Below are 13,133 nucleotides of genomic sequence, written 5' to 3'. Positions count from 1 at the left end.
TTGACTCATCTTGAACTTGCACCTCATTTCTTCATATTGCAACCTTGACGCCAACTAATCGTTCAAGCATTGCCTATGGACAACTCCTACACATATAACTCAATGAAACCATTAGTCCATAGGGATTGTCATTAATTACCAAAACCACACATGGGGCTCTATGCACTTTCAGTGGGACACTACCCCTGTAGTGAAGTGGGGGTCGGTGCTATCCTTTGATAACAGAGAGCATGTAAGCCGTGCACGCCCAAAACGGCTAAGGGGGAGGTAGCGCCACGGCCTTGGGAGCTACCCCTATAACATCGTGGGGTTCGGCACTACCTTCCAATAATAGATAGCATGATAAGCATGCACCCACCGAGATTTCTAAGAAAAGAGGATAGCGCCACACACTTGGTGCTATTCCTATAGCGTCCTAAGCTGCGGTGCTACTCTCATTTTCCTTTGCATTTTCAGCATTATCTTTTTCTTTGCACTTTTATAGCAAACAAGATTACTACAAACAAGGAAGCAAATAAGATAACAAAATATGGCAGCAAATGCACATCTTTGGCCACTAAATCACACAACGACATGTTCGCAAGCATTTGTAGTTCATGGGAGCAAATATGGACAAGTTAAAAACCAAATACAACACTTGTTCATTGACATAAGCATCAATTTCATGACGCAATCACATCTACGCCCTCCGTCTCCTAAGCCTAAGCCTTCTCTGAATCTTCGCAGACTACTCCTCTTCCTAGCTAACATTGCCATCATTCTCTTTCTCCTGTGTTGAATTCTCCAAACAACATTCTTCTTCTTCTTGTCGTACATCTTCTTCTTTTCGTACGCTAACGGTGTATATCTATCCTCTCTTGCCCCCTTCCTAGGCTTGAACCAAAATCGTGGACTTTGTTATCCTCCAGCAGATGTCATCTCATCAAGGATCTGAAAGTAATGACGTTAAAGTCACAATATAGTGTATGCTACAAGTTTTAGAATGTATGGTAGAGAAAATATCGTACCTGCTTGTTCTCCATTTGATGACCATCTTCACGAGTCAATGAGGAAAAAAATCCACCACTATCACTTGGAGCAATCTCGGGGACATGACAACCCATTAGGTTTCCTAGCCGACGTAACCGAAAGGTGCTACGGTGAGAACGGAAAAATAGGTTATTAGGGTGTTGAAACAAGATATACATGCACCGAGAGTAAGCACACTTTAGTGACATACCTTAACAAACACTCTTAGTGAATTTTCACCCTTCTAGCCCCGAGGAAATGCGAGATCTTTCTCCCCTTCATCGTCCTAGCCGCGTGACCTCAAGCACTATCAAAAAATAGGTAAATGCTCTATTTATGTTGAAAGAAATGATATTGAGTAAATGGTACCACAAAGTTGATGACACTGGAGAAAATTCAATTTGGCTATCGTCTCTAGCAAGGCGGTTGTAGTCGGCTTTCTCAAATTCATCGAAATATGTCGGCTCCGCCAATAGTTGCTCATTCCAAGAATCTGAGCACAACTCAACACGCGTCCTCAGATTAAACCATTGCATATAGTGGTTGAATGCACTTTAGGAGAAATGCATGAGTTCAGCCCCTGGTTTTCATTAGCCCGTTTCACTCCATCAATGAACTTGATGGATGTACGAGTGATGGAATGTCTGCCAATCCTTGTGCTTCTTCTATCTTTTTCTTTCCAACCTTGATATAAAGGATAAGAAAAATTAGCACCGTCTTGATTTATTGCAATGGAAAAGTTTAAGCATGGACACTCACTCATGAAGTTCAATTTTCATCTCCTCCCACTCCAGCGGGCAAGCAGATATAACCCAAATTGGGACATCACACGATGTGGCCGATGAAACTCCGCCCGCAAACAAGCATACTGAGGGGCACAGTATCATCCAAAGATACCTTTCCTAAATGCACTTTGGGTTCAACTCGAACTTGTAAGCTGCCAAAGTTTTCCTCATATCCGTATATCTCCCATATAACCTGCAACATAGCAAAACATGTCGAATAATTACTCTGTCGTGAATTCGAGACGAAGCAAGACATAGACAACACAAAGGAAAATGATGGCATGAAAATTAATACCTGGTCTCCGGTGAGGGTGTCGATGTCGTTTATGTAATGTGAGTACATCCTCTAGGGGGGGCTAGTGAACTCGGATACCACATCCCACTGAAACTTGCATGTAGCCCGTTGGAGTGGGTTGCCATGATAATTCCACGGCTGATAACTAACATTGGGTGGCTACCCGACTGGGAAGTGCCCCCACATCCAGATCGAAACAACAAAACATCTCTTGCGTTCCATCATGCGACAATAATCGTCAAGCTACCACTAGTAGGAAAAGCCTCATCTGTGGCGCACCGAAAAGGACATTCTGTGGCGCATGGGCTGTGCGCCACAGAATTCTCGCCACAAAAATAAGAATTATGTGGAGCACCTTCCCATGTGCCATAGAAAGTCTTATTTCTAAGGCGCACCGGCGGTGGTGCGCCACAGAAGTTTTTTTTGAATTTCGAAAAAATGGTGGCCAGATCTAGATCTAGATCTGGGGCCACCGATTTTTTTTTGAATTTCGCCGGTAGGTTGCCGGAGGTGGGTGGTTGGGTACGTGGGTGGGTGGGTGGGTGGAGGAGGCCGGCCGGAGGAGGAGGTGGTGGTTGTGGAGTAGGAGGAGGTGGTGGTGGTTGTGGAGTGGGAGGAGGAGGTGGTGGTGGTGGTGGAAGAGGTGGTGGTGAAAGAGGAGGTGGTGGTGGAGGAGGAGGTGGTGGTGGTCAACGGAGGAGGAGATGGTGGTGGTGGTGGAGGAGGAGGTGGTGGTGGTGGAGGAGGTGGTGGTGGTGGAGGAGGAGGAGGTGGTCGCCGGAGGAGGAGAAGGTGGTGGTGGTGGAGGAGGAGGAGGTGGTGGTCGCTGGAGTAGGTCGCCGGAGGAGGAGGTCACCGGGTGGAGGAGAGGAGGGAGGAGACGTGGAGGAGAGGAGGAGAAGTGGAGAAGTGGAAAATTGGGCGCTAAAAAATTCAAATTTTCAAGTAACATTCTGTGTCGCATGGGCAGCTCCATGCGCCACAGATTTTTTTTTTTAGAATTTTCTATTTTGTAGCAAAAAAATCTTGACTTTTCCGTAACTTTTTGCTCTTTTCGGATTTGGATGTAGAGTTTTCTCCCGGTTATTTTGATATATTCTGCGTTTTTTTTTGAGTTCGTATGCAACCAAAAATTCAGTTTGCTGATTTTGCAACGCAATTTTGCAAAAAAAACTCAAATTCATGTTTGTTAATTTTCAGTGGTACTAGATGACATAATACATGGGCACATCGAAAGATTTTATTTTTTAAATTTTTTATCTATTTATTTTATATTTTACAGAGGTAAAAAAGACGATCCACGGGAGGGTGGAGTTGCGTGGGGAAGAAAAAGCATATTTCTGTGGCGCATGAGTCAGGTGCACTACAGAAAGGCCACATTCTATGGTGCATGTGTTTGTGTTGCGCCACAGAATATCTTATTTCTGTGGCGCATAGGGGTTGGTACGCCACAGAATGCCCTAATTTTGTGGCGCACGGGGTCCTGTGCGCTACAGAAATAGAAACTAATGATTGGGGCTGGCTGGATGTGGGCACCACCATATTTCTGTGGCGCATGCGTGCTAGATGCACCACAAAAATAAGCTATTTCTGTGGCACACCTAACCTAATCTGGTGCGCCACATAAATTGTTTCCGTGGCGCACGAATAGCTGGTGCATCACAGAAATAGAATCCCATCTATAAGGGTTTTCCTACTAGTGTACACATAGCTAGGGTACACACAATGATCAAGTACATAATGTTTGAAGGGCTGCATTTTGAAGTAAACAAATATGTGAACAAGCATTACCTAAGGTACAAGTAGGCAAGTGCTGGCGAACCCTAGCTTTTATGCTGCCTACTCGTCAACACGGAGCGGTTCGACCACCTCCATCAGCAAAAAAATGTCCTCGAGATCACATACCATACTCTTTTAGTTATTATTAGAGAACTGTGTTACAAAATTGCAAATAATGTTTCTCCCAAATGGAACTAATATTTCACAGTTAGAACGTGTGTAGACATAAGGTTTATGATACCAAATTCCATGACTTTAAGGTTTATGACATCCGAGGGCACGACATATGAAAGTTCACGAAATAGCCTTAAATTTTATAACATCAGATTTTAGGACATCAAAGTTCAATACATGACTACTGATTCCAACGGTGATATTTTCCCTTCTGTTTCAGCCTCTTCCCTTCCACGAAGAGCCCTCTCTCTTTCTCATGTTCCGCCTCACAAAGATTCTTTTCTTGTTGGTCCTTCTTCTCTTTCTTCAAACGTTGTTTCTCACACAAAACCTTCATCTTTTTCTCCGTTGTCATCACGAATCATCCCAAAGGTATAGTTCCACTTCCTTTGCTCCTTGTATGCGACCTCACTCTTGTGGTGGCTATCTTGCTCCAAGTCTCTCCACTCCACGAATGAACAAATAGATGGGGAGACTATAAACACACTTAATATTATTAATGGAATGCACTACAAATATATTCATTGTGGAAAATGCATAATTAGGACACATCCAAGTGAAGGCACATATCGACGGGTAGTCGAAGGGAATTTTTGTCTTGGCACTGTCATATGCATAATTAGGACACATCCAAAACCTCCTTCCATGTTTTCATCCCAATCATCACATCACTTCGGGTCATATGCATAATTAGGACACATCCAAAACCTCCTTCCATGTTTTTCATCCCAATCATCACATCACTTCGGGTCACGAAGGTCATTGCACCAACAACGAGCTTGTTCTATCCCTTCTAGAAAATTTTCAGGCCAACGCTCTATGGTGTACTTCCGCTTCATCGGTTTGTCCTTCGGATTAGACGGCACCACCATACCTACAACTACAACACTTTTCAAGACAAAATATATTGTGAAAAAAAAAATCTTACACCTGCACATGCAAAGATTTAAACCAAATCCCAGCCACATAATATGCATCCAAACTAGGATGCAACATAACAAGACTAAGGGATGAACTAGGGTTCCACCTATTGCAATTGTCCCCACAAATTCTGAAATAAGGGGTGAACTCTATACTAGCAACGTGAGAGATTTTTCGATTCAAATTGATTGGATCGGAGGAGAACACTTACCGGAGGGGATGGACAACGAAATCCACCAAAGATTCCTTCATGTCCGAGCGATCTTGGAGAAAGATTTGAGAGGGGGTGAGGTGGGACAGACTGGGGATGAACAGACCGACAGGGGAAGAAAGAAAATGAGCTAGGTGGGTGGCTAGAGCGGATCGGCGCAGGCTAACCTAGTCGGTAGGGTAGCGATGAGTTGTGCGGCGCTCTGCTACATAGGGTAGCGCCACTTAGCAGGGCAATACCTAACTAAGCCGAGGGACCCACGCAGCCATGCTAGCGGCTGGGTAGCACCATCAGAAAGGGCGCTACAAAGAAGAGGGTAACCCTGGAGACGGGAGCTACCAAAAGGGTAAAAATAATTAAAAATAATTTTAAAATAGAGGTTTCCCGTGACCCGAAGGTCCGCACTGTTCGTTTAGCCTTTTCCTTTAGCACCAAACCACCAGCCAGTCACGTTCTCCTCAATAATTCAACAGCAGAATCCCCACATCTCTTGACACGTACAGTGGGTGAAGTTCACTATAAATACCAGTCCCGTGGTCACTCCTGCAACTCACCGAGCATCACTTGAGCTACTCCAGTGTACCAGAGCTAGCTATAAGAGCAAGTCCAGCAGGACCCCTAAATTTTCCTCCCTACATCTCCATGTAGGGGACACCCCTAAATAGATTCCCTCCCTACATATTGTCCACTTCCAGTAGCTCCCCTATACCATCTCCCCTATATCACATTTACATATATTTTAACAATAATTTGTAACTAACTTTGTAAACGGTTAGTTTTGTAACAACTAGAATTCAAATGACTATATTTCATAACTGTGACAAAATAAAGAGTAGTACCAAGCAATGATCTGAGATAGTTCATACAACACATAAAGACCACCAGAAATAGTTCATACAACACATTAATCTTAACAGATACTAGTCCGCCCAACTATTCAGCGCAACTTGTGAAGCTCAAATAGATGAGTTCCGAGCAATGATCTGACTCCGCAAAAGCTTGTAGTATTGTTGTTGTTGCTCATCCATACCAGTAATGTCCATGCTCATTATTTCACGGTCTTGTGCAACAGTTTTCAGTCTAACTTTTTCTTGTTCTAGTGCCAAGTGTTGCTCTTTTATTGCTCGGTTTTTTCCTTTCTTCTTCCAACCTTTGTTCTTCAATCTCCTTTTCTCTTGCAATGGATATATTAAACCGTTCTTGTCTCTTTGCCTCCCTTGTGAGCGCCTCCTCCCTCCTTGACGAAAACAAACTGCCCAATGTCTCCATGACAGCACTATCACCTGTAGAGCTAGAACCTTTAGCTCGTAGTGCTTTGGCTGCCTTCTTACCAATTGGTCTTGTCACGGAAACATCTTTGTTGGGAGATGTAGCTTCATCCTCAAACCTGCTTGCGTTGGCACTAGGAGTAGATGAACCAGGAGTAGAATTAGAGGTCCTTTTCTGTTTTTTGTTAGCCTCTCTATTTTTCCACTTCTCCTGATCTTCTAGTTTCTCATAGCAATGCATTAAACCGAAAGCTTTGTTTCCCTCATCTTCACGGTACTTAATTAGTGCGTTTTTCATCTACACAACAAATTAACACAATCTATGATCTCAACGCACAATTAACCTAGCAATTGAGGTCAAAACAATAAAAGAATTTGTACCTTGTCAACTTGTGTCGTCCCGCTTTTGTTTCTTTTCTCAATCTGCGCCAAAGCTCCACAAAACTTGCTGACATGTTCATTAATATGAGACCAACGATGTTGGATAGAGTTTTGATTACGATCCGACTCTTCTCCTATATGTGCAAGAAAGTAACCACGAGGCCGCGCCTGTACTCGCTCAACGGCGGCGTCCCCGATGCACTCAAGCATCTGGACGGGGCGCTCACGGAGCTCCACGCCGTGGCGGGCGCCGTCGAGCGGAGCCGCGGCGCGAGGGGCAACGGCGGCCGCGACCTCGTTCGGTGGCTGCTGCAGCTCAAGGACGCCGTCCACCAGGCCGACGAGTACCGGAGCCTCCGCCCCGACGGCGGCAAGGTCGCCTGCCTCGCCAACTCCTCCCCTCCCCTCTACTCTTCTTCCTCTCCCTAGATACCGTTTGGTCTGGATTCTAGAACTCGATTTTGAGTTCGAATTCGAGCGAAACTAAAGAAATTATCCAGGGGGACGAACCTGGTCAGGAGCGTGGTGGCGGGAGGAGGCTTCCGAGAGCGAGCGGTTGCTCGGGGCGACGGATCGGGGGCGCCTCCACTGTCCCGAAGTGTAGGGGAGAGGGAGGGTCTGCGTCGGGGGCGCCTATGTTTCGGGAGGGCGGTAGGGGATCTGCTGGACGCGGTTTTTCTGTTTTTCTCCCCTATATTTGCTATCGGGAGGGATATAGGGGCACCCCTAGCTAGCGCACGAGCGCTAGGGAGAAAATGAGCGATCAGTTTCCAAACCAATTTGTTTTTCCATTTTTGGCAAATTTTGGACTGTAGTGGAGGCAATTGAGGAAAGTTTTGCATGCATGTAGAAACAGACGAATTTGATGACGTAAGCGAGAATCTTTCCGAATTTGAAAATTCAAAACGTTTTATCTCACAAACGACAACTCCGATTTAAGATCTGTTTTCACCAATAAATCCGTCTCGACGAGATCTTCAAAACTAGCACCCATGTTAATATGTTTCGACAAACTTTTTTTTCTGGCTAAAAGTTATCAACCCTCTCTATTTAAATAATCAACCCCTCCGTACTTTACTGATCAACCTTAAATGTATAAAATTATCAACCTGGTGCAGGCTATTGAGAGAAAGTTCTGCATGCATGCACAAAAAGACGAATCTGCTGATGTCAACGGAATCTTTTTCAAATTTAAAAATTCAAAACGTTTTAACTTTCAAACGACAACTTCAAATTAAGATTCGCTTTCACCAATAAATCCGTCTCGACGAGATCTTCAAAACTAGCACCCATGTTGATATGTTTCGAGAAACTTTTTTTGGCTAAAAGTTATCAACCCTCTCTGTTTGAATAATCAACCCCGCCGTATTTAAGTGATCAACGGTGAATGTATAAAATTATCAACCCTGGTGCAACTTTATTGAGGGAAAGTTCCGTATGCATGCACAAATAGACGAATCTGTCGATGTCAGCGGAATATTTCCCAAATTTGCAAATTCAAAACGTTTTATCTCACAAACGACAACTCTAAATTAAGATTCGCTTTCACCTATGAGTCGGTCTCGACGAGATCTTCAAAACTAGCACCCATGTTGATATGTTTCGAGAAACTTTTTTTCGGGCTAAAAGTTATCAACCCTCTATATCTGAATAATCAACCCCTCCGTACTTGAGTGATCAACGTTAAATGTATAAAATTATCAACCTGGTGTAGGCTATTGAGGAAAAGTTCTGCATGCATGCACAAATAGACGAATATGCTGATGTCAGCGAATCTTTTCCAAATTTGTAAATTCAAAACGTTTTAACTTTCAAACGATAACTCCAAATTAAGATTCGCTTTCACGAATAAATCCGTCTCGACGAGATCTTCAAAACTAGCACACATGTTGATATGTTTCGAGAAACTTTTTTTCGGGCTAAAAGTTATCAACCCTCTCTATCTGAATAATCAACCCCTCCGTACTTGAGTGATCAACGGTAAATGTATAAAATTATCAACCCCAAAGTTAATTTTATTTGAAACAGTTTAGCAATTTTTTTTTAGTTTAGAAGCTATCAACCCGGTGTCCTGTTATTTATCAACGGTAAATATAAATAACTACCAACCCTAAAAATCTAATTTTATTTCGAATATTTTGGCGACTCTTTTTAGTTTACAAGTTATCAACCCGGTTCCCCGTTATTTATCAATGGTAATTATAAATAACTACCAACCCTAAAAAGTATTCCATTTAGAATATTTTAGCGAATTTTTTTTTTTACAAGCTATCAACCCGGTGCCTCGTTATTTATCAACGATAAATATAAATAAATAATAACCCTAAAAAGTATTTCATTTAGAATATTTTAGCGACTCTCTTTTAATTTAGAAGCTATCAATTCGGTGACCCGCTATTTATCAATGGTAAATATAAATAAATATCAACCCTAAAAATTTAATTTAATTTAAAATATGTAGCGACTTTTTTTTTGTTTACAAGTTATCAACCCGGTGCCCCGTTATTTATCAACGGTAAATATAAATACCTAGCAACCCTAAAAAGTATTTTTCATTTAGAATTTTTTAGCAACTTTTGTTAGCTTACAACTTAAAACAGTACTTAATTTGAGTAGCAAGTGGTACTTCATTTGAGTTGCAAGTGGATCTTCCCACCCGTTATTTCCCCCCTTAAAAACCACTGGCCCGAAAAAAGGGAATTGCAAAAGGACCCCATTAAATATGAATTACGTACGGAAAAAAAACCAAAAGGGAATTGCAAAAAGAGAATTGAGAGTCTGCCTCGTGCTGAAGAAAAAGAGTGATATGCTATGTGTATGCATGCAACAACTTATGAAAGAGTGCTGAAAAGTTGGTCATTAAATGCAAATCCATGAGATGCTCTGTGCATGTGCATGCATGCAGTGTGAACGCTCTTGGCTGCATGCAACTTGCAAAGTAGTAATATTAGTATGAACACGTGTGAACGCAATTAAAATACTACGTGATACAAAGGGAATTGTGTCGCGCCAGCAGAAAACGATCGCTCGAGCGAGCGAGCGCCAGCGAGGGGATTCGGGGATATAGGGCCTCTGCTGGACTTGCTCTAAGAGGTAATTGCAGCAATGGCGAAATGTTGCACCTTAGCGCTACTGGGCACACTGGTGGTGCTCTCACTTCTCGTGAGCCCCATTGCCTGCTCCCGCAAGCCCACCAAGCCGAAGACGAGGTCGGCGGTCAGCCACAACCCTGCTGTCAAGGCCCACAGCAGCTACAATGGCACTAGCCCGTCGGCCGCCTACGGCTCCGGCGGCTGGTTAGCCGGCGGCGCGACGTACTACGGTGCCCCAAACGGCGACGGAAGTGACGGTTAGTAGTTGCCTACTTCACTTGCGATGGTCGTTTAGACAAAGCTTACATTAATTAATTGGTCAAATGTGTCTGTGAACCACTCAGGTGGCGCGTGCGGCCACCAGAGCGCCGACGGGAGCCGGCCGTTCTCGTCGATGATCTCCGCCGCTGGCCCGTCGCTGTACAAGGAAGGCAAGGGCTGCGGCGCATGCTATGAGGTACGTCACGTCACCATAACTGCCACAGTTTGTGTGGTCTGCGTGCACTCTACACTGTCACTCCCTACACTGTTCATGTAGGTTGTAGCTCCATTAATGGCGCAAAGAGGTCGGCTCTTCCTAACTAAATGCATTCATGTGGCACTCGTACGCAGGTTAAATGCGATAGCGCGAGCAACTCGGCGTGCTCCGGCCAGCCGGCGACCGTCGTCATCACCGACTCTTGCCCCGGCGGCGCCTGCCTCGTGGAGGCGGCCCACTTCGACATGAGCGGCACCTCCATGGGCGCCATGGCGAAGCCTGGCATGGCCGACAAGCTCCGTGCCGGCGGTATCCTCAAGATCCAGTACAAGAGGTACCTCTACATGCTTCACTGTAGAATTACGTCCAGGTAGCACAAATTCAGAGTTAGTGTACTGAATCTTTGTGTTTCCGTTAATGGTAGGGTGCCATGCAAGTACCCTGGCGTGAGCATCGCCTTCAGGGTGGACCAGGGGTCCAACCCCTTCTACCTGGAGGTCCTGATCGAGTTCGAGGACGACGACGGCGACCTCAGCGCCGTCGACCTGATGGAGGCCAACTGCGGCTCCTGGACGCCCATGGCGCAGAACTGGGGCGCGCTGTACCGCCTCAACTCCAACACCGGCAAGCCGCTGCGCGGGCCCTTCTCGCTCAGGCTCACCTCCGACTCCGGCAGGAAGCTCGTCGTCAACAACGTCATCCCGGCAAGCTGGGCGCCCGGAGCCACGTACCGCTCCCTGGTGAACTTCCCCTAAGTTACAGCTTCGTCAGTCCTGTTTTCACTGCACCGTGCTTAGCTAGTAATTAAGCAAGCAGTGCAGAGTGTGGTAATTAATTTACGCGTCCGGAAGCGGCGAGAGGCGGTGTCAGAAGAGGAGGAGTAGGCCGTAAGATTGTGCTAGCTCTTCCCTCCATGGTCTCTAAGCACTCCCCTAGCGATGCTTGTCGTCGATTTCTCAGTGTTTCATTTCTCCTCCTCTGTTTTCTTCTGGAGGAGAAGTTCATAGTACTATTGCTGCTTTGTTGTTGAGGAGAAGCTTGTAAGTGCAACTATTGTTGCATGCCGATGTATCAAGTTGTGTGTGATTAAGTGATTTTGATAACTCAATCCTTCAGAAAAAATGAATTGTTACCATCGAGATGTACTGTTGTGTACTGAAATCTGCAGTGTCACCATCGAGATGTACTGTTGTGTACTGAAATCTACAAAGATTCCCCGCGGAGGTCCGACGCCGCCAGGCGCCCACCCCGCTCCCTCCGCCGCTGCCCTCCCCGTGGAGCCCCTCCGCCGTGTCCGTGCGGCCTCCCCGTCCCCGCCGCGCGCCGCCCTCCCCGTGGAGCTCCGCCGCCGCCGAACTGCGGATCCAGATTTCGAAAGCCCGATCGCGACGCCGCGCCCAAAAAGCTCCCGATCGCACGCGCATGTCCCCAAAGCCGCCAGATCCCGTCCCGGCGCGGCGGGAGCCGGCGGTACCCGCGCCCCCGGCGAGATGGAGGCCGCGGCGGCGCGCAAGGAGTGGCGCACCGTCCCCGACGCCCCGCTCCGCTCCAACGGCGCCGAGGATGCTGGAGAGCGCGCGAAGATGGGGCAGTCCGACGTCAGGGCCATCTACGAGGAGGAGACGGGAGGGCTCGAGGACTTCTGCTCGATCACCATCGACGGGAGCGGTGGGCTCAGCGACGACATCCTGCAGCAGCGCCTGCAGAGCATCATGCGCCAGCGCGAGGACCTGCAGCAGGTCGAGATCGACCTCCGCGCGCAGGCCATCGCCCACCCGCAGATCATCGACCTGCAGCGCAGGTTCGGGGAGACTACCAAGGAGCATGTGGTAGCAGATGAAAAGCTCAAGGTCGTCTTGCTTTCCCTTTTATTTATCTATGTGTGCATAGTCTTTCCCTTGGGTAGTCGGTCTTACGAGATTTCTGTTTCGGCTAATGTGTTGAGACAAACGGAGCTTGACCGTTTAACGGTTGCCCCGAATGGCTCCACTGGGCCTGAAACGGCAATTATAGACGATGATGAAGATGATGACATCCTAGATGGTCAAATTCTCTCGGCTATAATTGGCAACATTTCAGAAGTTGATCTAGAACACGCGGAGCTTAGTTCTGATTTACAAGCGTCCGAACGTGGTTCTCGATCATCGGCTGGAAAGAAATCTCGTAGGTATGGCAAGAACTTTAAATCTAAAAAAGTTTCTCGATGAATGGCATGTTCCGGAATAGCAGAGGTCTTCGCGACTTGGCTAAGCATTCCCACATTGTTGATGGTTGTAGAGATTATGATTTAGATTTTCTTGCTATATCGGAGACGGGTAGGCGAAATTTCTCTCAAAGTTTTCTCGACCGTTTGTCGGGCGGGATTAACTTTCAGTGGTTCTCTCGCCCGCCACGAGGTAGGTCAGGAGGCATTTTACTTGGCGTCCGCATAGACACCATGACCGTCTTGGCTAGTTCTGATGGAGAGTATCATATTAAGCTCGACATTCAGAATAAAGCAGACGGTTTCGTGTGGAGTCTGGTTGCTGTGTATGGTGCCGCCCAGGAAGAGTTTAAGGCTGACTTTTTACGTGAGTTGGTAAACCTTACAAAGGATAATCCTTACCTGATTTTAATCGGAGGTGATTTTAATTTGTTGAGGTTTCCTCATGAGAAAAGTAAAGGCCGCTTTGATGGTCATTGGCCTTTCTTGTTCAACGCTGTCATCGATAGCCTTGATTTAAGAGAGGTGTTTATGACTG

The 13,133-nt window shown here is 46.0% G+C and overlaps 1 protein-coding gene across 1 annotated transcript; it reads left to right on the top strand.

Annotated features, from left to right (window-relative positions):
- Positions 1-9,927: 9,927 nt before the first annotated feature.
- LOC124687452 (expansin-B11-like) lies at positions 9,928-11,147 on the top strand. The gene is made up of 4 exons (XM_047221237.1): positions 9,928-10,171; positions 10,259-10,371; positions 10,527-10,726; positions 10,817-11,147. The coding sequence occupies exons 1-4, from the start codon at positions 9,928-9,930 to the stop codon at positions 11,145-11,147; spliced, it is 888 nt and encodes a 295-aa protein (XP_047077193.1).
- The last annotated feature ends 1,986 nt before the right edge of the window (positions 11,148-13,133 follow it).

This window comes from Lolium rigidum, chromosome 2 (assembly GCF_022539505.1).
Source record: "Lolium rigidum isolate FL_2022 chromosome 2, APGP_CSIRO_Lrig_0.1, whole genome shotgun sequence".
NCBI classification, from domain to species: domain Eukaryota; kingdom Viridiplantae; phylum Streptophyta; class Magnoliopsida; order Poales; family Poaceae; genus Lolium; species Lolium rigidum.
The sequence above is the reverse complement of the archived record's forward strand: the minus strand, read 5'-3'. Positions and strand labels throughout refer to the sequence as shown.